This window comes from Oryzias latipes, chromosome 24 (genome assembly GCF_002234675.1).
Source record: "Oryzias latipes chromosome 24, ASM223467v1".
Taxonomy (NCBI): Eukaryota; Metazoa; Chordata; class Actinopteri; order Beloniformes; family Adrianichthyidae; genus Oryzias; species Oryzias latipes.
Genome location: NC_019882.2, coordinates 4,599,857 through 4,623,870, shown reverse-complemented (window position 1 = coordinate 4,623,870; position 24,014 = coordinate 4,599,857). Strand labels below are relative to the sequence as shown.

Sequence of the window (24,014 nt, the reverse complement as noted above, 5' to 3'; positions counted from 1 at the left end):
ATCTCATTTTCGAGTGTTTTATAAGGATTTAAACTAAATTTTGGTCTTTTTTTTTTCTTTTGTTTGATTTGTTTTTCATATATTTCTCAACATGAAATCCTTTGCGATTCAATACTTTGAAGTAAAAGAAGTGAAAAAGAACAACTATACTGTGAAAAACAATTATTGTCCCCAAAAAAGTCTCAAATAAGGATAGCGACTCTGCCATAGACCATTTACATAGGAAAATTACTACATTTAAATCAATGCAAACATTTAGTGGCTAAATTTTTTCTCTCTCACTTAATTAAAACTCCAAAGGTAGCTGACATTTTAAATGTCTCTCCTGGCCTTTTGTTCTTAGGGCGTGCAGGTGAAGCAGATTGCCTCGCCATGCTGCAGGGCGTCCCAGATCGTTCCCTCGACCTTCACTTGCACTCTGCATGTGAACAGGCTCGAGCGCAGACAAGTCAGCTTTCCTGCTGCACTTTTTGAATTATTGAAAAAAATAAAAAGGTATTTATTTCATATTTCAAGATTTGGTAACAATTTACAACTAAATAAGTTTGATAAAATACAAATAAATTGGCTTTAGTTTGGTTAATCTTGTGAAAATTGTCATTTTTTTATTTTTTGGGTCAATCAGGAGAGGAGACTCATTATCAGTGGGACAAAAAAATAGACTTTAGGTGTTAAAAAGTACTGAACGTACAAATAATCTATTTAACGCCGCCAACTAGAGTGACATTTCTTCAAGCCATTAAGATGTAATAATAAATATAGGACATGTTGGTAAACAGGGCAGAACGCATCATTATTTGCTGTAACAAATGTTCTGCATCTGCGAATGCTCGCTTACTGTTTATCAGCGCAGCTCTTTGACCAATAGAAATCACACAAACACAGATGGTGTCAGTAAATCTGACCAGGAGGATTTTCTGCATACAAACCATGAACAGCCGCTCTTCTAAACTGGATTTAGCTCTACAGGTTTGTCCCAAAAGGGTAATCTCTTTCACTTTCAAGTGTCAGACTGTAGTTTTAGCCGTTTCCCTCAAGGCCTCCAAGTCCTCTGTGAGTTGTGTACTGAAGACTTGCTTCATTATTGGTGGGGAGGGGGCAGCGTGGAAAGTTTAGCCCAAAACCGGACTTTTTTTTTTTTTAAGTGCTGACAGCTTTTTCTTTTGAAGGGGTGCAATGTTTCTGAAAATGGTTTTTCAAATCTCGACCGCTCTACCACTGCACCACAGCCGCCCCATAACCCCACATTGTTTTTATGTCGATGTTGTTGGCACTGTAGCATTACATTTTTATGATCAGATTATGCAGTCTATGACAAATATATAGGTCACCAGGCAAACCTGTACATTTCACCTGTATCCAGCCATAAGGGCAATTGTAACTAAATTTGTGCATTTCATTTGTGTAAAGTTGGACAAGGGCATTCAGATTTTTCAGTCAAATGTTTACAGGGTAAAACAGGTATTCTAATTGTACATTTTATTGTTTTTGAGCTTGTTGTAAACAGTCGTATATTTTGTTGTGCTTTTATGAATTCCTTCTCCGAAAAATTAATAATTTTTAATGCAAAGGTAAATTATTTTAAGACTGAACGTTGGTTTAACCCACCAATCTTCATTAAGAACCATCAAACTCTTAGAGAATCCTAAAAGAATCGCTTTCTACGTTTTCTCCAACACTTCACTCTCCTGTGAGTCTATGAAGGAATTCATTAGTCTGCAATTAGGCCTCCTCTGCATGCTTCACAGAGAGAAAAAGGATGAGTATGTGGGTGTCTCAATAATGGCTCTCATAAAAACCTTTTTATGTCACCTGTGACCTCAAGGATCCAACATGAAAAGACATCAATTAAAGCTGAAAAAAAAACTCTTGCATGGCATGACTTAACTCCTAGAGCTTTCCAGGATCTGGATGGTTTCGACATCTTTTGGAATAAAATCATTTTAAGACTTCAGCAGCACAGGCCACTTTTTTTCCTTCTGCGTACTTGGTTCGTATCACACAAAAACAGATCCATGACGTCTTTGCCACGCTAGAAATAAAAATATACCTATTGAGTAAGAAGGTTTTTCATCACTCTTGTGGGTTGGACAAATGAAAAATGTAAAGTACTTTATTAAATCAGATCAATTTACTGTAGCCATCCTAAACTCACAAAAGCACAGCTTTATAGCATCATTTCATTCAGTTAGAAGAAAGGAAAATATAAGCAGATAAGGGAAAAAGAGATGTGTGGCTCTCATTATTTCTTGAGGACCGCACAGAGACTTGGAGTGCTGAAATACTTAAATAACAAGCTAAGACTTTGGTATAAATGCACACACGCACGTGCACAAACATGGCTTCAAAACACAGAGTCCACAAAAAAAACCTCTCTGGATTATATAACTGACAGAAACTGAAAAACCCACACTTTTTTTTTCCTTTCAACAAAATTCTGTCCCTTTGGCAACATGTGAACCCTCAGTCCACAGTTTCAACTTTATATTGTCAGAAAAATTACAACGCTGCTGCCAAAGTGCTCAAAGAGAGAGTACAGATTAAAGATTATATAAGCAGGTGTTGACAGATGTCACTTCTCCATAACAAATTAGGAATTTACATCTTTCTTCAGCCTAAGGAATCCAAAGCCTTAGTCGCTTGCGGCCGGTTTCTGGGTTGTCCAGGCCTATGGAGGGTCATTGAGAGGAGTGGCTACATTTTAAGGGGCGTGCAGGCGTGTCTTTCAGCTCATTGTCCTGCTTGTGGTAAGGCTGGGCAATAAAATAAATATATACATAAACATATCACAATATACCTTTTTCTCGATAAAAGAATGAGTCTATGGTGAATACTTGCCAGTTGCAAGCATTTTCTCCTCTTTGGCGAGTAAAAGTTAGAGGGTCACGGATCCAGACTGGTTCATTTGGTCCGTATCAAGTCCCGAACGTTGCGTTTGGGTGACACATAAAAGCGTGTAAGAAGCGTTCTCAGTTGTGTTAAAATAAACTTTCTAACAGGTAAACAGTTACTCTTTTTTCTGTTTGATAGCACAACAATCATTGCTTAATATTTGTCCGCGGTTCATGTATTGCTTCATTTCTCTGTTTACGTCGGCTACAGTGGCCGTTTTGGCTCAGTCGTTCCGCTCAGAGGACAGATTGTATTCAGACTGGGGAATCTCAGAGCGAACCGAAGCTCAGTCCGATCTGAGAGCGGTTCCAAGTGCTGGACCCCGGTCCGCCTGGATGTGTTCAGACTGACAATTTGTTCTTGATTGTTGGAGGAAACCAAGTCTGGTTCACTTTCAGCAGAACAAATGTGTCCAGTCTGAATACACCCAAAGAGATGAATCTATAGAAAAGGAGGAGTCACTGGACGCCAGAATCTGTGCTTCAGGGTTTTCATACTAAAAAGACGCTTCATCAACTGATGAGGAATACGTTTGTGTTTGAATTCAAGATGCAGCCACATCAGTTATTCTGGAGAGAGCATCGATCGCCGTGAAAGCCTGCCGGATGCCGATAGTTGGACAGATAGTCGGGCAGGTAGAAATTGCTCTTGGAGGCTTGTGCATCCTGTCAAGGTTTGCAACAGGATGATTCATCTCGCCCTCATCTCTGAGGCTTTTTTGTCTGCTGCCAGCTACGCCTGTTGGCTTTGCTATTGAGACTTCGGGGCTGAGATCTGCTTTTAAAACCGTTCCTTAGAGACTGTGTGCAAGAGAGGAGGCTGTGTTAATGACGACTTCAGCCAAAAGAAATGTCAAAGGAAGCACTTTGGGAATGATTAAACGAGCGAGCTTGAGTGTGGACATGGGAGGTCCGCATGGAAAGAAAAATTACCCATCAGGATGGTTCACTCTGTTGGAAAACCACTTTAAAATGTGCTGCACCCTTTGAAAAAAAAAAATAGCTCTACTACTACACAAAGCTGTCAGTAGCCCACTGGTCCAATCTGATAAATCTAACAAGACTGTAAATCAGGGAAGAATTTGGAAGACCAGCTGATAAAGAAAACAATCCACAGGATTTCCTCATCCCTTCACTTTATCACTGCATCATGAAATCAAGGAAAATGTCGTCAACAGCCTTTTTTTTTAAATCAAAGAAGAGATTAGCTGGAATGCCAAGCAGCGTGCTTAATGCTATGTCCATTACTGCTAGAGCCGTCATGGAAGCAGGGATGGGGGGAGGGGGGGGGGGGGTCATTTGTAGCTCCGTGTGAATGCAGAAAGCAGAGTGCCATTTACCAGGAACACTCCGGACGGTAATTCTTCAGGGCATTGTGATAACAGACAGACAAGCACATTCTGGCAGAATTACAAAGTCAGAAAAAGCATGAATGAAATGTGATTTTTGGAGAGAATGTAGTCAGAAAGAGAAATTATTTACTCCTCTTAAAGAGTTTTATGACAAACCAGGTTTTTACAAATATTTGTTTCTATTTCTTTTTGTACTTTTTTATACTTTATGGTAAATGTTATGATGTGAAAGAGCACATGAAGCAACTTGCAGTCCAAGATCAATTTTTCCCATATTGTGTTTATCAGGAGCCAGGCTTCACTCCGTCTATAAATCATTTTCAAAGGCTTCAGACAGAACTCCTGATAGAAATCGATCACTCACCTCCTACCTCAAGATTTATTTCTTTTCATTTTATTTGTTTGTTTGTTTGCCCTGACCAGCTAACACTGTGAATCACAGCTCTAACAAAAACCTAAACTATATATAATAGAAGGCAGGAGGTAAAGGCCAGTCCTACACATGCTTTCCTCTGTGAGACGGAAACATTTAATAAACAAACAAAAACCAAAGCTAATCATAACAAATAGCCTGAAATATTACAGAATAAAAAGAATGAATACAAGCTTAGACACGACAACTAAAAACCAGGCACTTTGAAGGCGAACAGAAACAAAACAGCTGAGGTGATGACAGCTGACACCTGGGGTGAGCTTGGAGGAAGCGCACGACACCAAACATCAGGGCTGGGAATCACTGGGTACCTCACGATACGATACGATTTGCGATACATTGCTCACGATAACGATACTATCACGATGTGGCGATAATGTGATAATCGATATATCGTCTCTAACAACTCACTATATATCAAACATTTAGAAAGAAGAACTTGAAAAACTGCTTTTTGGAAAATATTTCCCAATTTATTTTTTCGTTTTTAAACACAATTATAATGAACAACTTGTGTCCTATTTAGTGTAATGATAACAGACTTTTGTATAACATTGCTGAAATCAGTAATACTCTGTCTTTGACAAACAATGACAATTTTCATTTGGAAACATCTGTGACATTCAGTGTAAACAATAGTGAACATGAACAGCAGTGCCCAATATTTAGTACAAAATTGCTGTAAACAGGATAAAAAAGGAATTAGTCAAGTAGCTGCCAGGCACATTGGTATTAACTTTTGAAAAACAAAGCCATAGCTATCACATTATTTTAAAAAATAGCTGTAAATCAGATATTAATTCTGTGAACAAATTATAGTGTCTTTGTTAAAAATAAATGTGATGCAATCAAAAATAAAATTCTCCCAGAAAAATAAAATCAAGTAGCTAGGATCTTTTCTTTAAGTTATTTAATCGACCCTCCGAAGATGCGTCTTACCAAAGGATGATTAATATAAAGTTTTACAGGGTCTTGGGTCTTCAAACATAATTAAAAGGTCGATACTTGATGAAGACGCATCGAGAATCAATCACAGGACTAAATATCGCAATATATCACCATATCGATACTTTAGCACACCCCTTCCAAACATCATAACAATAAAAAATAAAAATGGAGAAAAGGACCAATCCTCTTGGAAACTACAAATTTAAACTTTGGCAAGTTTTTAAATATAAAAATTCCCCGTTACTTAACTTTTTAAAAATGTGTTTTGTGAGCCAATAAATGAAAATGAACACGAATGGGATCCTGCCTCCAGTCTTCGGCTATGGTCACAAACACGACCGCCACCGCGCGATGGGGAGGAATCGGCAGAATCTTTAAGATTTCATGCCCCCGGCCGATTATGTGAATATCGCTGATTGGTTCATGAATGTAGAAGGCTGTCTGGTGTCAGTCAGGCGGGGATGATGCCAACAGCTGGACGACCACAGGGCGGGGACAGCAGCTCTGATTGGACGATGCGTAAATGTCTCCGGCGACGGCTGCCATCGGTCGCCAGTTGTCTTGAGACATATTAAGAAATTAACCATTGTGCCAGTCACTGCCAATGCACAACCTCCAAATGTGCCCACTGACCGATAGAGAAAAATCATCCGATCGCCGCAAAATGTTTTGCTTAAAACCGTCCAGCCTTCGCGCAGTGTGTAAAAATGCGACTGCCACCTCCCGATTACAAATGCGGCCACGTGGCCACCTGCTGAAAAACCTATTTAGGTGGCAGCGCTGTGGCATTTTGGGAAATGTGACCATAGCGCTAAGCAGACTGCACTGCTTAAGTCTTAGTCACAACTGCTTTCACGGGTGGATACACAAGTTTTTATGCCTATTTTAAGGCTCAATGTACTAAATGAGCGACCATTGATATAATTGTGAAACAAGAATATTAGTTGAAATTTCATCCATCCACTGATTAACTTTATAGCTTTTATTCTGCATATTCTTCTAGTGTTTTCGTCATTGCAGCGTATGAAATGGTTTTTAAATTCTTTTCTCGAGCCTTGATTTTTGTTTACGTCTAACTATAAGTACAGTTGATCCTACGTTAACCATGCATTTCTCAAAGAAAACTGCCAGACAACGTCCTTCACCCTGTGGATTTTCAAAGCCCCCCATCATCCTGTTATTTATTTTTTTAGATCGCAGAATAAGGACAAAGAGTCAAAAGAACGCCATGTGATGCACATCCACTTCCCATTTTTCTTCCCTTAAAGTTGTTATTTTTAGAGACAAAACCGTTTGCTTTAATCCAAATAATCAAAACAAACCTGTTACTTCAGTGCATTTGAAAATCCATTTTCTTTTCCCTTACTCTCTCCGGTGAATACAGATTTGTTGGAGGTGTTGGAGCTAACAGGAATTGCAATTTTACGTCTATTTTTCTTTATAAATGCTACAAGAACGCGTTAAAAACACAGTAGACCGGCTTCCTGCACAAATACACCTTTATGTACACATCACTTCTAATTGGCTTATGAATATTGGAATTTTTTTGTCATTAATTTACGCATCCAAACAAACCTTATCTTGCTGTACACGCTCAGCCAGACTAAGCAGAGCATTTTCTGCAGAAAAATTGCTGACAGCAGCATTCTATTCGCCCGAGAGAGTCTTCTAATCCCTCGTTCTGACATAGAAATGTGTTTTTATGTCAGCCAGAAGAGCCAGTTAATAAAATTTGGTTCATTTCTTTCAAAATCCCTATTAACTCTTTCATAAAATGTCTAAATTATGTCACAGATTGCAGAAAGAAACCAATTTTAACAGTGTTTAGGTAAAGAGAGATTTTTTTTTTCAAACCAAATGCGTGTGCACCCTGCAAAGCTGCTGGCTCTGTCAAAATGCTTCAAATTGGCTGCTTCTGTGTTTGTTTCTCCCCCATCGTTAGCTTTTTTCCTCTTTTCCTCCATGACAGCATTTCTTAAAACAGGAGGCTGCCAGACTAATAATAGCTTTTTACTTTCTCCAACCCAACTGTAATGAAATCCTTAAAAGAAACCTATGGGAGAGATAACATTTACCTCCTATTGGGCTCCAAAATAACCAAGACGTGGAGGAAAAAGCAGAAACTATCAGGCAAAGTCACCAATGAGAGAGGACGGAAATGATGAGAACTTAGCTTAGCATGACAGTATTTCATAGAATGTGTTTTCCTGAAGAAAAAATAAAATAGAACCACTGAATTTATAATAAATGCGTAATAAAATGGATTAAAAGGCCTAAGATATCAAAATTTCCTTTACTCACACGTTCTGTCATTGATCAGAACTCCTTCGTGAGCTCACCTAAAAGCTGCTCTTCCTGAGGTCCGGATCGACTCTAGAGTTTCACCGCAACCGGCACTCGTGCGAGAAGAAGGTCAGCGGAACAAGTGCGCTCGAGGGAAACAAAATGAAAGCCATTAAACACATTACAGGCCTCCGAGTGCAGGCGGGCTGACGTCAGGTCGGGCAGCGTTTACCTGCCAAAGGAGCATATGGAGAGGAGAGGCAGCTGGCGTGACGGGACTTTGTGTCACAGACCGGCCTAAATATGAGACCGATTCCTGCACACCGTCAATGAACAGGAGAGAAAGCGGCACCGACCTTTACAGTTAGGCCCTTTTAGGAATTGAACCTTCATCCAACATGCATGAAGGTGAATAACAGTCATTTTTAATTAACATTTTATTTTACTCTTTATTTAAGTTTGTTAGGTATTTAATAAAGAATCTCCAAAAATAAGCTATAGATTGGAACCTGAAGTGAGGCAACTTAATGATGTCCAAATTCAAAAAATAAAAGAAAAAAAAGGTATTTTCTGCTCATGATAACAATAAAACCATTTCAGTCAAGCTGAAAATGTCATTAAGAGTGGGAAGGAGTTCTTTTGCATCAGTTAAAAGAAACCACAAAAGGCAAGCAGAGCAGGTTTGACGGGAGCAGACTGAATCAATAAAAGGAAACGCTGATGGAAAATGTGTGAGCTAACTTCTGTATCATCCATCAGTTTGCTTCAGTCTCTTTGCATCCATCCAAGTTCCTTAATGGACGACGCAGAGAGCACGCCTGACGAATGGGAGCATTCATTAGTCATAACGTGGCCCTGCGGCCTCCACCTGACTTCCTGCCATTTGTGGGGGTTGTGTTTGGAAACGGTTTGACTTTTTTGACATCGTCAATGCTGTTGGTTTCTGCACTCAGATAAATCAGAGCTATGAGGGTTTATTTTGCCAATAATCAAATGACTTGATGAACAAAAGGATGACGAAGGCGGTCGTGGTCCTACACTGCTAACCATTTCATCCTTTGTTTTAGACATTCAAGATATTTTACCAGGTTAGACGTTCTTTTTTAACTTTGCTCGACACCTTTTCAAATAGATAAAATAAATAAAACCCACAGTAGTTTATTTTGATTATAGTGACAAAAAAACTAGTGTAATAAGTGGATATTAATTATTTTAGAACAAAATGAGTCTTAGTACAAGTTGATCCATTCTTATAAAGCCTCATGAAATCTAAAATTAGGTTTTCTTCTGGAAATTTTGGAAACATAAATTTACATATTTGTTTCCAAAATAAAGACAGTGCCAGTTTAATTTGTCAACATTTATTCCACTTCAAAATGGCATCCTTAAAAAAGACTTTTGAGCTTTTTCAGTTTTGAATCAAGTTTTTATGTATTCTAAGAGTATGGAGTAAAAGTATTTTGGCTCGTTTTAATAAGAATACTTGTGTGGAACTATGTTTTTAGATCTTAATATGGGATTTCTTGTCAAGTAAAAATTCTTTGCTGCATGAAAACTTATTTAGAAATATACAAAAACATCTATAAACCTGTTTGCTTTAGCAGTCTTCTAAATTAAAATGTTAATATTAGAGGACGTGATAAAATTAGGCTCTGGTTCTTGTTTGAACTGTAGAAACTTTTCATATATTTCTATTTACGGTAATACTCCTAATTGTTAAGTAAGAGTTTGCTCCATTTGTATTCTTATTGTGATATTGTTGTTTTGGACCACAAAATGTGAAATATAACACCGAAGGCTGCAAAGTGTCCCAGGTTCAGAGAAAAAAACAAACATTTCTCAACACGAACACCTTCATACCACCGAATCTGAAAGTATTTACTTTAGAAGACCTAATAAAATCTAAATTTAAGTGCAACTCAAACAAACATAGTTTATTAAAGAATAATTAAAGAATGAGGAAACTTGCAACAAAAACAACAAAAAAACAAAAGAAAGAGAAAAATAAATACATCGGGTGAAACTTGATAAAAATCAGCAAGAAAAAAGCCCAGAATCCCTTCCCCATCATAACGCATCTTCTTACTCTTCCTGATATGGATCATACAACCAGAAAATCTCAATAAAGAATCCCAGGAGAGCTCAGTGATCTGTTTTTGGATGAAGTTTTATTTTGGACAAACCCTTTTTCCTTGAAATATCTTTGTTTCTGTCTTTTCAACAGGCTGTTCCATGAATTGTGTTCATGACCTTTTCTGCAGCGGATTCCATCAAACATGTTTTGATCATGAAAATGTGAATATAATGTTTCCCCAAACTGCAGCAAAAGCTCACCATCATAGGTTCATCTCCAAAAAGTTCATCTAAAGCAGATTCATCAAAAGGAAAAAGACATTTGCGACACAAATCCATCACAACAACCGAGCAGCAACGCAGGGCAGGGGTTATGTATCTTCAGATAGCCATGGTTGTGCGTTTGTATTGGACTTTTTTCTTAAAGTCCCAGTGTGATCATTTTTTGTTTTAATTTTTAAAACGTTCCTAATGGTTTTTTTAATCATAGTTATGTCATTTTTAGCCAAAATCCTTCGTTTTCTAGGACGTCGTTTCCTCAGAGTGTCAGTACTTCTTTAGAAATGTATCTCTTAGTTGGGGGCGGAGCCATTGGAGCAGAGAAACCCCGCCCTCACTTCCCAATACTGATCGGTTTCTAACGATTTTAATAAAGAAATATTCAGAAATGCAATTTTTAAACCCAATCTACTTCATATTTGTTAAAAACATAACTTTTATCAGAGTTGGTTTTTATGGGGTTTAACTGTTTTTTTTTAGATACTGTTCATTTTTATGTTTTCAGACTAAAATAAAATGTCCGCAGCGCTTTTACTAATTACTTGAACCCTTTTGGTTTCTGCATTTGCTCACTTTAATAGGTTTGTTTGCTTACAGGTAAACAAAGACAGGTGTCACCCCACCGGGCTGAAGCATCTGCAGGGAGCATTAGCACAATAATGGCTGCAGGTGTACTTATTCACAGCTGACCTCAGCCTCCCATCCACACATTAACACCTTTCTGAATATGTTCATCTCTATCCTGGACCGCTCTGCTTCTTTTCCTCCTCCTTTGGTTAATTGTCTTTTTTTTTTTTTGTGCGCTTGTCCTTTGAAGTGCAATCCTTTGTAATTTTTGCCAAATTTAACAAGCGGCTAAGGAGGTTGTGCTACATCTCATTACGGCTCGGAAAAAGCCCAAGCGATTGTTTTCCTAACAAAACCCTATGTTAATCCAGTTACACCATGAATATTTTTCAGATTAATTAGGGATTAAACCATTTGCTTTGGGGACAAAACCAGTGTGAACAAAGGCGAAAAACAGTGCAGCAGACTCCAGAGGAACAACACAAAACGCACACTTATTGTGCCCCGTTTCTGCTTTCATTATTAATCCTTAGGCACAATCTGAATAAATATGAGAAGAAAACACAATCACATTGATACAAACGCCACAAAGTGGCAAAGAGGAGCCTATTCCAGCAAATAGCCACGTCGAGTATAAGCCGCATAGCCAGGATTGCGAGTTATATTTAACGCAAATATTTTTAAAGTTTAAGCTTAAAAGTTTTTAAGCCATTTTCGGAAAAATGTCGTAGTACCAAAATCATTGAACACATGTAGAATATTACTCTTGATAAAACATTTTTAAAAAGTCACATTTATGGTGAGATCATCTACAGAAAGAATAAAACTTGTTTAAATATAACAAATATGTATTTTTTTGACTACAAGTCATTCCTGCAATCAGCCCTAAGACTCTACAATCCATCCGGTAGCCATTTGTCTACATGTAAGAGAGGTTTTTTTCCCCCTTGTATATTTCACATTTATTTTCTTGTGCTGCTATACTGAATTTCCCTTATAATAATTCATAATAATAATTAATAAAGTTGATCTTACTCTTAACGATCAAACATTTTCCATTTTTTGTCATACTGAGCTTTAGAAAAAAGGGACAACAAAAGATAAATGCTTTTTATTTTTAAAATAAAACTGCAAAATTTAATTTTGATTTTGATTTGAGTTCAACAAATTCAAGCAGTAGGTGTTGCATTGAAAAAGGGACTAAAGATCTTCTAAAGTTGGGCAGTACGGTGGATCCTAGAGCGTCGTGTCACTGCAGGCACAAACTTTAAGTGAAATCTGATTGTAGTCAGCGCTTCTGAAACTTGAAGCTAATGAGGAAGTGTTTTTAGGTGAAATTCCACTGACAGCTCCACTTTGTCCCAGAGAATGTCTAATTTCCCAATAAAATGCAGTCAGGAGTTGTTTACTACCATCTGCAGCACTGAAAGACACTTCCAACTAAAGATTAAGTCAGAAAACACATCAAGGCACAATAAGACTAGAGTTTAGTTCTGACTAATTGACAAATAAATGTAGAAAACTGCTTTTATTTTGAAAGTTTGGGCCACCTGGTTTGCCATAGTGGAGCTGGGGGACACTTTCCATGACATCCGTCACAGTGTGGACGCAAACCCACCTTCTCACTATGCATCGACGCAAAGCGCACGCAACGGTAAAATAGCTGTGTTCTAGCTGCACTGATGGGACAAAGTCACTTTAAATTTGAAAATAAATAAATAAAAAATCGACAGGAGCGGCTTTTCCTTTGACAACTGCTGTCGACACAACCAGAGCATGACCACCACACTGATGCCTTCACAGCAAATAGCTCTGTGCTGTCAGACATGGTGAACAAGCTTACACGGAGTTCAGAGAATCCAAAAGATTTGTTCAAGTGCATCAGCTTGGTTTATATGCGTTGCTAAAGGGAAAAAATAAATGTCCATTTATTTAGGCTCGATCACAAAACGTTGTCACTCAAACCCGCTGTGAGCTCGTCATTTTTCATGATTAACAAATGGAGGACTCAGGCGTTTGTTGTTTTTTTTTTAAATTAGACACAGATAAATAAGTGAAGCGGTGCCGCTCGTCGTTCATTGTGGAGGATTAGTTTGGATTAGACCTGAAAGAAGCAGGAGCTCAGCGGGAAATCGAGACGTTATTAGTTTCTCAGCCTCAGGTGGAGATCCCTCTGAAGCGACTGCTGCCACTTCTCTGCAGGAAATAATGGCCACTCGTGCCGTTTGGCGTGGGTCCACCTTCAGATGAGACATTTGTCGATGTCCATTTTGGTTTACAGGAGCCAGGAACATGTGCCAGCCCCTCAGAGCCGATTTCGCACTGAAAAAGTGTCCTTATCAAACAACTGAAGAAAAATATAGAATATAAGATGTTTTTCCCGATGTTGGAGGTAAAAAAATCTGCTTATGGAACTAATAGAATTAGTCTTGGTAAGGTCACTCAGAATTAATTGTGATGATGACAAAAATAAATCTTGAAATTCACTATTAACACTCATATTTATGTATATTGATCTGGTAAGGAACTATGTCCTAAAATAAGCATGCAGTGCTAAAAAAAAAAAGAGTTTTAAATCTTTAAAGTTTGTTTAGGCCTATTTATCCACATCTTCTAATATATTCTCATTTAAGAACTAGAACAGTCGGGTATTCCTAATTTTTAGATCATAAATTATCCTTAAGTAAGACTAGAATTACAAAGTGTCTAAACATTTTATTTAAATGAATGTTTACTTTCATACTTCATGCTTTTTTACTGTTGAGTCAAATGAAACTTTCCAGTTTCCTTAAATAAAGCAAGTTTGTTTCTTTAAACGAAACGACTAAGTCATTAACGGCTCCTTTTGCTTCAAAATATGATGTCAAATTAAGATTAAAGTGTTTTCAAGGTAAAACGACTCAAGATTTAATGTCAAAATAAGTCGTTACAATTTACTGAAAGTAAGTTAGTTTTGTTTTTGAGATTTTGTGATTGTTTGCAGTTTACATCATGCACTGCAAAAACCGAATCTTAACAAATTAGAAAGACTTGTTTACACAAAAATTGTCTAATTTTCTATTTTGCGAAAAAAAAGAAAGTAAAAAAGCAAAATAATCTTAGTTCAAGCAAATATATGTTAGAATTCCTAAAATAAGAATTCCCTGGTAAGACCATTTTGATCTTATTTTTGCTCAATTAAATAAAATTTGCCAATAGGATAAGAATTTTATTGACTTCATTCTACAGAGCCTTTTTTACAGTGTGATCCACTGCCTCCAATGACTGCTCAGCATCAATGCAAACTGCAGACCAGACTAAATCACTGCAAACTCAATTAGGCATCTCAAGAACCTTTATTCTGAAAGGGCTGCAGGAGAAAGAAGAAAACACAGCAAGAGTTCTCTCAACATCTAGATTGTGCATTCTCATTAAATGCAATTTTTAAAGTGTGTAAATTATACCATGAGAGGTGAATAAACGTCAAAACTCGCAGATGCCTTTTCAGTTTGCATCATACTTAAATAATCCAAGACATAATTTTGACCAAACTATGTGTTGAATCCATCAAAAAATTAGGATATCTTTCTCTTCTCTGGCAAAATTAATCAAAATAAAAAAATATGACTAGGTTTCTGTTAAATATTTAGGATTATCATCATCTTTGAACCTTCAGTTTTCAATAAAACGTCTCATCACACGGATTAAAGACTCACTTTGATGAAAATGATGTTTTTGGTGTTTTTTTAGTCTTTTTTTGATGATGGAGGACATATATTCAAAAAACTAGGCTTAAATTTGCATTTCTGAGTATTTCTTTATTCAAATAAGCAAAATAATAAAAAAATTTGTTTGATAAAGATCGTATTTGTGACACCGGGCGGGCTACAAGCTCGTCTAAAAACTGCATAATCATTATTAAAAAAAACACTGGGAACACTTCGAAAATAGAGTAAACGATGTTTTTTGCTGTAATAAAGTTGGTCAAGAAATTCACACGATTCAACTAAAAAAAAGGAAAAAGAAAAAAGGCATCGGAGAGTGAAGTGCAAATCTAAAAAGTTTGATTCAATTTTAATGTTAGATTTTGTCATGATTTAGAATAATTGTTTTCTAATCTCGCCTTTGCCTCAATAAATAGAATGAATTTAAAAGTGAATACATTTGCAACAGGAAAAGCCATTTCCCCGGTAAAAATGAATGTGAGTGGGAAAGGAAGCAATCTAGAGCCGCCGTGTCTGCTTGGACACTGAGCCCATCAAAGAGTCGTGTAGAGATTCATTGAGCAATGATTCATGTTCCCGCTCATCTCTGCACATCTTGCCGTATGAAATAGTCCGATTAACATTCACTGGGCTGCAGCCACCCCACATGGCAGGAATGTATGGTTTCCACAGGCCTCGGAGGCTCAAAGCCGTCAAACAAGGCATCGTGACAGATTCCCCTCATCAACAAAGAGCTTGGAAATAAATTCCAAGCGTGACACTAAATCACAGTGAATTCTTCTTTAAACGCTGGAAGACCACTTCACCGTGCGCCCTTGTCTCCAGTGAAGTGTGCTGGCTCTTTTAGAGTGAAGCTTCTCAACTTTGTGATTCTTAAAAACCAATTCTCACCTTGAGAGAAGGTTTGTAGCTGCAGCATCACTGCACAGATTTCATTTGAGAATATTCTTCTAGGATAGTTGTTATAAAATTCAGGTTAGTTGCTTTAGAAGCAGAACTATTTATCTTTTTACTGATGATTCTCCACGCTTCTTAGAGGCTGCGTTAATCAGTTGTCTGTTGTTTAAGTTTGAATTGGATTTTTTTTTAAAAAGGACGACGTTCTGCTCAAAACTGTAGAAGAAACTCTGCTTAAACTCGCTTTTTTACTTTAATTCCTGTATGTCATATTTGCTCATTTAGATGATACCATGAATCTTCCATATTTCTTGCACTCAAAGCGAACTTGGAAACTACTTGTAGACTTTATTTCTTTGAAACAAACTTTTGCTTCATTGTCTGGACAAAAGGTGAACTTTATGATGAAATCACCTTCCTCCGCTGGTTAGTTCTCATGTGGCAGCTGCAGCAGAGTAGCTGCAGCTGCTCTAGCCACCTCGTCAGGCATTGTGTAAGTGTAAGGGTTAATGGCCAACGAAGTGTGTGTTATTACTTTTTAATGCACGCCGTGGAAGCCTGAACTGTCCGAAGCAGAGGACAGTTGCTTCCGCAAAGTGCGTTAAAAAGTAATAATGTATACTTCGAAGGCCATTAACCCGCTTATTCCATGGTTACTTACAAAAGCAATACACATTAACCAGTTTTTTGTCCTTAATTCTTGTTTTTTTTCCGATTTGGATCGCTTTTCTCACAAAAAGCGGACAATTCTTTACGTGATGCGACCGCTGCAGTCGAGATTCGGCAATATATATATGCGGATCTTTCCGATGGGTTGAATAAAGCCTCAGTTCAGAGACAAATTTCACCTCTTACCGCTTGATTTTGTCCAAATAAAGAAGCCGGCGCAGTGATACAAAACATTTAAGCTAGGTGACCGGAACTTCTTTTCTCAACGTGCGGTTATCAGGTTTTAACGCACACCCAGCAGCCAATCAGAATCGAGTATTCACCCGGACCATGGTATAACCCATATTAGCATCTCTGAAGCACAGTTGCTGATTTCCAAAACACCAAGGTCTTGCCTTGTTTCTATCATATAACTCACAACCTCCATTTCAACTAACAGATTTGTCTGACTGAGTGAATAACTTGGACAGAGCCGGCAATCCCCGTCCTGAAAATCTACCTACCTGCCTATTTTCCAGATTTCCATGCACTTCTTGCTGCTGATTACCTGGATCAGGTATGTAAATTTCTTCCATTTTCTTCCATTTTTATCTTTTTGAAAAAACAAAATTAAGCGATGTTTAAGGTTCTTATTCTTAGAAATGTCAAAATGTAGATGTAAGCATGTGTGCGTGACCTCTAACCTGGCTTAGGTGCTTGGAGGACATTTGGATAAAAGACAATCTACTCTACAGTACAGCCTGGCTTACATGCGACCCTGCAGCTCAGCGGCTGCTACTGTTGACGGGAACGCACAAAAAATGAAGAAAAGTTCCCATTATTTACTGCAGTGCCTTTCTGTCACACATGTACACACAGACAATGGTTGGGAGAAAATGACGGCTGACAGGTTTAACTTTATCCCGGTGAATATGTAAATCAACACCCTCAGCTCCTGTCAACACACCCAACCACTGCAACTTTGCTGTTTATATTGTGAAGTAGTTGGCCAGAGCTGCCAACACTGTCTGAGGAGAAAATATTTACTCTTTTTCACATTCATTTATGAAATAATAAAACCATTTTTCCATCAACTCTGCTTCCACGTTTGATTTTAGGGAGGAAGACCTCTTACCTTCCTGTAGACCATCATGTTGGGGGTGTCATCCTCTGGGTCTATGCTGCTCATGGACCTCATTGAAAGTAGGGGTCGAACTGCTTTAACGGGTTCCTCCGAGCCGCCATTAGGGTCCTCGTTCTGTCTGTCACCTTCCTCAGACCCTACATCCGATTCTTCAGACTTTGCATCTTGTTCTGTCGTGTCTGCTGAGCTCGGGGGGTTCTCCTCCTCCTGCTCCTCCTCCTCCTCTTCCTGCTGCTGCTCCTCTTGGAGCTGAAGCTCTTGGGGTGCCTCCGCCATGGCCTGTTATCCTCCTTCTCTGCGTCACAGTTGTTCCTTGATGTCCCTCCTGTGATCTCTCCTCAGATGAGCTCGCTGTGGGAAAAGACAGAGCGATAAATTGGACCATGCGACCTGCGCCAAGATCTCATCTTCCATCAGTCTTCTGCTTCATCTCCTGTCACAGGAGGTCCAGGATGGATGAAAAGAATGGATCATAAATTCTCTACGTTTCCTCCGTTTCTCCCACTCCAGCGTTACAAATGACTGAAGTTATACTTTCTTCTTCCTTCCTATTTTTAGTCCTTATAAATGAAGATATTTTCAGAACTGTTTACCAGAGGACCTCACTCTCTTATTTTAAACCACCTTCACAACATCAACATACGTCTTCCTCACTGTTTCTAGAGTTTAAGCATTTCATTTCCATTTTTCCAACCACTGCTTCATTCAAGAGGCAAACATTTTGCTTCAACTATAAAATATATTATTTGTGCAATAAATTCATTAAAAGTTTTATCTGACTTTTTTTTATAGAACAAGCTCCAAAAACACAATGACTTACAGTTTTTTGTTGTTTTTTAGAATTAATATTTTTTAGGTATTTTTATTTTTAAAAAAGATTTGAAAAATCAATTAATAGCTATGGAAAAAAATGCTTAAAGCCCCCCTCCGAGCATCTTTTGATCTATTTTCATAGCGTCCCCCCGTGGTCTTTTAATTATAAATATGTTGTTTTTAGGCAAAAATCAAAAAACGTGTCGTTTTCTTGGACAAAAATTCTGCAGAGCAGCAGGTGTTCATTAGAATTTCACCTCCAGGTTGTAAGCGCGACTGTTAGCAAGGAGCAATCCCGCCCCCCCTTCCCCTCCCCGTTGCTGAGAACTTGGAGTTTTCCATATCACAAATGTGCTTTCAAAAGGCCTTCATTTGTCTGCTACAAATTCACGACGATTGAATAAAGTATTATTCATAAACTCAAGTTTAAGCTTAATTTTCTTTAAACGTGTCTTCCATCATTGGAAAAATGCCACAAAAACATGTTAAAGACATCAAATTAGAAAATAAATGAAGCTTACAGTTGGTTCCAACCCTTCAGCATTATCATTAACAATGGTTATTTAAATAACTGGCCTATTTTTATTTATTAAAAGAGCAGATTCCAGTTGGCACAGAAATGAACTGAAATGGGTGCATGATGCCTACATTTAGCTCCATGTCAGCTCGCTCTTTAAGATCAATACACTGGGAATTTTTCTGTGAACATAAAACTGAGGGGTTGAAGTCTCAGAGGGCTGCTGCTTTTGAAGAACTGTGTGGCTTTTTCTTTTATTTATGCAATTTCATATCAAGAAAAAGAAAAAAAGCATTTCTGGGAGCATTTCTGGAAAAATGGCCTGTGATCTGTCGTCTCTGCTCCAGACATCTGTTTGGTAATCCATACCTGCGGCTGGCGCTGACAACAAAACGACAGATTTGTTTGCCTGTAAGGTTTGACATCACACGCCCATCGCCCCATGCTTCCTCCTGAGATCACGTCGCTGTTTACGCTGGAATCAATACGACCAGATTAGCTCAGGATCTTGATTTTGCATAGAAATGAGAAGCTCTGGCTGCATACCAAACATCAACAGGCTTTGATCAGAGCTAGTAAAAAATAAAATAAAATAAAGATTTTAAACCATTTTTATTTTTAAAAGTTTTGCCACTAATACAAGACAATTGTGCATTTTATTTTAAAGAATCTAATTCAAAAAAATATCAGATTGCAGATTATTGCCTTCAAAAAGGTACAATTTTGATGGATTTACACCAGAGAGTTTCAAATCAAAGATACATTTTGTACTAAGTTCCCCCCTATTATCAGCTGCTTTTAAAACCGAAAACATTAAAAGAAACAATTTAAAGCAGAAAAAAATGCCTTTATTTGCTTTATGCTATAAAAATAATATATAATTAGCTGTATTCTATCCTTTGGCTTTTTCAGATGCAACTTTTGTGATTCTCAGTTTATTTTTTTAAATGAAACTACAAATAAAGTGTATTGGTCATCTTCAGCACTTTAAATGTTATCTTTCTCCGTTTGTTTCTGCTGTTCGGCTGTTTATTATTATGACTCAAGAGAACTGGATTCACATGGTCAACACTAAAACTCTGCAAACCAATCAAGTGTTCAGTAAAACATAAATGACTTTTCTGAAGTTAATCTCATGTTCACGTCGTTTTGTTGTTTTTTATTAAACAATGGCTGATTTAGAAAAATAAAATAAAATAATGTAAATGAGCCAGTAACTTGTTTACAGGAAGAAAAAAATTCAAAATATCAAAAAAATGATCATTTTTACAATTGTTTTACTTTTTTTATATAGTTTTGGCCTTCATAATTAAAAGCTTCAACATTGTTGTGAAAGTTAATTAGATTACTTGACTTATTAAGTAATCCCTTATTTTACAATAATACTCTTTCAGTAGAATTGTAATGCTTTAAATGACCTGTATATTATATTTACTTCTATAGGTCATCATAGCATCTGAAGTGACAAATGTACCAGGGTATTTATTTCCCATTTAAATATAAGGGGATGTAATAATAATAACTAATATAAAACATTTGATTTTTAGGAAAGTGAAGAACATTTGGACCAAACCTCAACTTTAGTCAGTTTAGTCCATAAAAACAAAAAAAGGGCTGTCTACTGTTAAAAAATAAAAAGTAAAAAACAGAAACCAAATAGAGAACCTGAAACATTAAGCTGGAGAGACCATTTTTAGGGGCAAAACAAAAAGATTTTAAAAGGTTGAAAGTGACAGGACAACCACAAAAATACAAAAACTGAATGCCCCAGTGTTTTGCCACTTAAATAATTAAGTTCTGGTTGGTTATTTTGTTGGAATTCACAAGTCACTGAACATGTAATGAAGGAAACAGAACTAAAATGCATTGGTACGAGTCTTTGTAGTATTATGCTACAGCATTGCATTACTTCTGCAATAAGATACTCCAAACACTGCAGGTTTGTGACGTTTCTTTCTGGACTCTCATCCCCCCAAAAGCCATGAAATTCCTGCAGCTCCCATCTCCTCCAGGAAAGGAGGTGGCTGGCTGTTCTGATCGGGGACAAACTCTTTTACTTAATGGACTTCGAAGGAGTGGTATATGACCTGGATCCAAGATTCCTGCATAATATTGCTCCCATTCAGCCATTGAAGCATAATTTACCCCTATTAGTTAGGTTAGAAGGATGATGGGGATCAGTTTTAATACATACATAAGAGGAAACCCTTATCTTAAAGCGTATAATTATGAGTATTGGCAAACCATGGAAGTGATGTGTGAGATTTTACCAAAAACCAGCAGAAATGGGGCAACTTTCCCCCCCCCCCCCCCCCCCCCCCCCATTAAAGTTCTCGAAGTCCCATTTTGATGGATAGTGTGATAAATAACTAAGTTGGAACATTAGGATCTACTTCTGAATGCCCCCAGGACTCTGGTGGGAGCCGGCGCACCACACCTCTGTGCCCCTCACTGTTTCCGTGCAGATTTGGACAAACAATAAAATAAATAAATAAATGGAGTAGGGCTTCTAAGAGTCTCTTGCATAGAAAGTGCACGGACAGGTGATGGAAGAAAAGAAAAAAACTCTGCGCGTTGCGCGCAAAGCTGTAAATTCCAGTAACGCCACCCCGCGCGCCACCGACAGCAGTTACGAGCGCGCGGACAACAATTCCGGCTCTTCCCGCTGACTCTCATCCAGCTCCTTCTCATTCTCATCCATCTGCAGCCACTCCATCCTTCAAACTTACCTCAGCAGGCGCGTGTCTTCATCCTCCGCGCGGAGCTCAGGCGCCAACAAGCACTGGATCAACAAACACCTCCCAGAAAGAGACACGGAGGGGGAGGGAGGGGGGATGGCGGGGAGGAGGGGGTCTCTCATACATAATGAAGACAGCATTTGTCTTTTAAATCTCTATGCATATATAAACTCATTTACTATTCCACAAATGTATCTCTTCAAATATAAGAATATCCACAAGATTCATTTTCGTTTTTTCTATTGAAAACATTTGAGTTAAAACTAAAATGTTTTCAAATGTTTAAAGATTCAAGAGTTCTGTTGCTCCAAATCACTTTCACCAGTAATGAACTGCTGATTGACAGCCCAGTCATGCTATTTTTATTTGCACTAACACATCCGACTGCTGTTTCGGGTCAGTTTGTTGTCGCTGGAGCTGTGGCATCAGGTTAAATGCAAAGTCCAGCTTTCAAGATCTTGTTCCTGTAGTCAGTCTGTTTGGATATGTCTATGTACACAAATCTGTCTAAATCTGTGATGGTGAGCTCTTCTCCTTTGAGGAAATAATCCAACCCATCCTGCAGGTGTGCCGTATCAGCATGATCATTGCACAGGTGTGCCTTAGACTGGCCACAACACAACGCTGTTTCATTTAGAATATAATATTGCGGTAAAACGTTTAAGGTTCCACAGGAACTGTACTCAGTACAAGCTACGGTGAGTTTATGGGTATGTGTTTATGTATATAAACCGAATATTGTGGAGAATGGATTTTTGGTTGTTTTATACTCAATTCTGTTTGTTCAGTAAGCGTGAGGCTGTAACACAGAGTGGATTTGCTGTGGAGCAGCAGGCTTTGTTCGGGTCACAGATGGTGTAGATGTTTAATATTGAAGCTTTGATCTCGTCTATTTGCCTTCCAAAAGCTCTCATGTTCATGTGCTGCGGCAGATTTTAATGTCAGATTTGCAGCCGTGTGGATGGAAAGCACTAAAAGAATTCATAAATATTGGAATGTCATTGGAGGAGCTTGTGACTTTTTTGTGGATTTAAAATAACGACGGTTGATTTTAACAAGGTTAAAAAATAAGTAGTTTAGCTTTAAAACAGTTTTTTTTTTTTTAATACAGTTGTTTACTTAATCTGATTGGTTGATTACATTACACATATTGGGCGACTTAACGTAAAGAAAATGTCTAAAATAGACAAAGAAGACACCACAGAAATAAATAATAACATGAGTAAATATTAAAACTTAATATGGTTTGTCAAATATTCTTTGTAAAATGGCAAACTGTACAGCTGCTTATGATTTTATTTTTTTATTTGTTTTAATCTCCATGGATCTGTCAGTGTGTGTGTGAGAATCAAAATGCCACGTACGATGGATTAGGATGAAACCTGTGAGATATGGAAACTTCCGACGCCAAAGAACCGAGGATTGTTTTAAGTCAGCCTGGGTAACTCTAAATTTCCTTCTAAAGATTTGGATTCGAGGTTTGCAGGACGATATCCTTAACCTTAACTTTTCCAAAATTCAGAGAAGATGCACCGTCAGAGTGACATCATTTTGGTGGAGGAAGTGTAGTGATGTGGGAAAGCAACTTCCTCTGTGGGGAAAAAACAAGCATTACAAGCATTATATATTATAAAGATTGTTACATTACTGTGAAACACTGGTGACCTGTCAAGGGTGTACCCCACCTTCTCCCAACTGCACCTGGGATAGGCTCCAGCAACATTATAAGGGACTTTGCGGGTTTAGAAGATGGACAGAGATAGTAACAGAGCTAAAAAAGAATATGCAACAATCAAATAAATTGGTCTTTTTAATGTATCTTTAACCTTAGATGTACAAATTATCCAAAACAGATTGCAAATTTTTAAACAAAGTTGCAAAATTTGCAAAACTAACAAAATAAGCGCAACATAAAGAGAGAATCTTAAATAGAAGTAGTTTAAGTATTTCTTGATTGTTACTGATATAAATGTTTGATTTTTCTGTGCTTTTCTGCTGTTCAGCAGAAACGCCACTCGGAATTGAACCCCTAACTTACAAAGGTACGCTTTCGAACCTCTCTTGTAACATTAGCACGCCAATCTCTGAATGTATTTTTTTTTTCCATCACGAGCATAAGCATAACTGAGAGCACTTGAAGCAGGAGATGCAAAGCGAGCGGTTAGAGCGCGAGCTGCAGGGGCTCCAGCTGGAGACCGAGGCGGATCAAAGAAACTGATGCAACCGCTGACCGAGAAAGGAAACTGGGGGGGTTACACTCCTTTTACTTGCAGCGACACCCACTTTCACATGAAACTTGTCAACAGACGGCATGTTTAATGTGATCCGGGCACAGCTAAACCCATTTGCTGCCCTAACTTGATGAGACCGCCACAAAAATGGGGGGGGGGGGACGACGAATTCCAAAGCTGCTCTATTGTCATGGCCCGCAGCAGGCCTGGACTGAAGGACTGCTGCAAATCTTCTGTCTCACTGCACCTTTGGGCAAAAACTCCAACATTCACCAAATTTGCACACAAGTTCACCAAAAGAAAAGGAATTTCTTGCACAGTAAACCCCCCCCCTCCAAAAAAAATCTTTTGAATTGACAACACAGCGGGAAAAAACATTTTAAAAAAATGGTTGGGACTAAAAAGATATTTCTAAATATACTAATGAAACAAGTTGGGGATATCCTAAGGACGTTTTAAAATTATTATGGGATGGCCGAAGGACATCCGGCTTGGT

At 38.0% G+C, this 24,014-nt stretch overlaps 1 protein-coding gene across 2 annotated transcripts in view; it reads right to left on the bottom strand.

The window, feature by feature from the left end:
- Positions 1-21,382, bottom strand: part of LOC101160614 (regulator of G-protein signaling 6) — a 44,687-nt gene extending 23,305 nt beyond the window's left edge. Inside the window, exons 1-2 of one of the 2 annotated variants that reach the window (XM_023953161.1) lie at positions 21,279-21,382; positions 17,211-17,570 (exon numbers count right to left, since the gene is read on the bottom strand). In XM_023953161.1, the coding sequence (XP_023808929.1) occupies positions 17,211-17,495 (285 nt within the window). In that variant the 5' untranslated portion in view covers positions 17,496-17,570; positions 21,279-21,382. Of the gene's footprint in view, positions 1-7,925; positions 7,953-17,210; positions 17,571-21,278 lie in introns of those variants that run through there. The other variant, XM_020714677.1, reaches the window with a different exon arrangement.
- Positions 21,383-24,014: the final 2,632 nt, after the last annotated feature.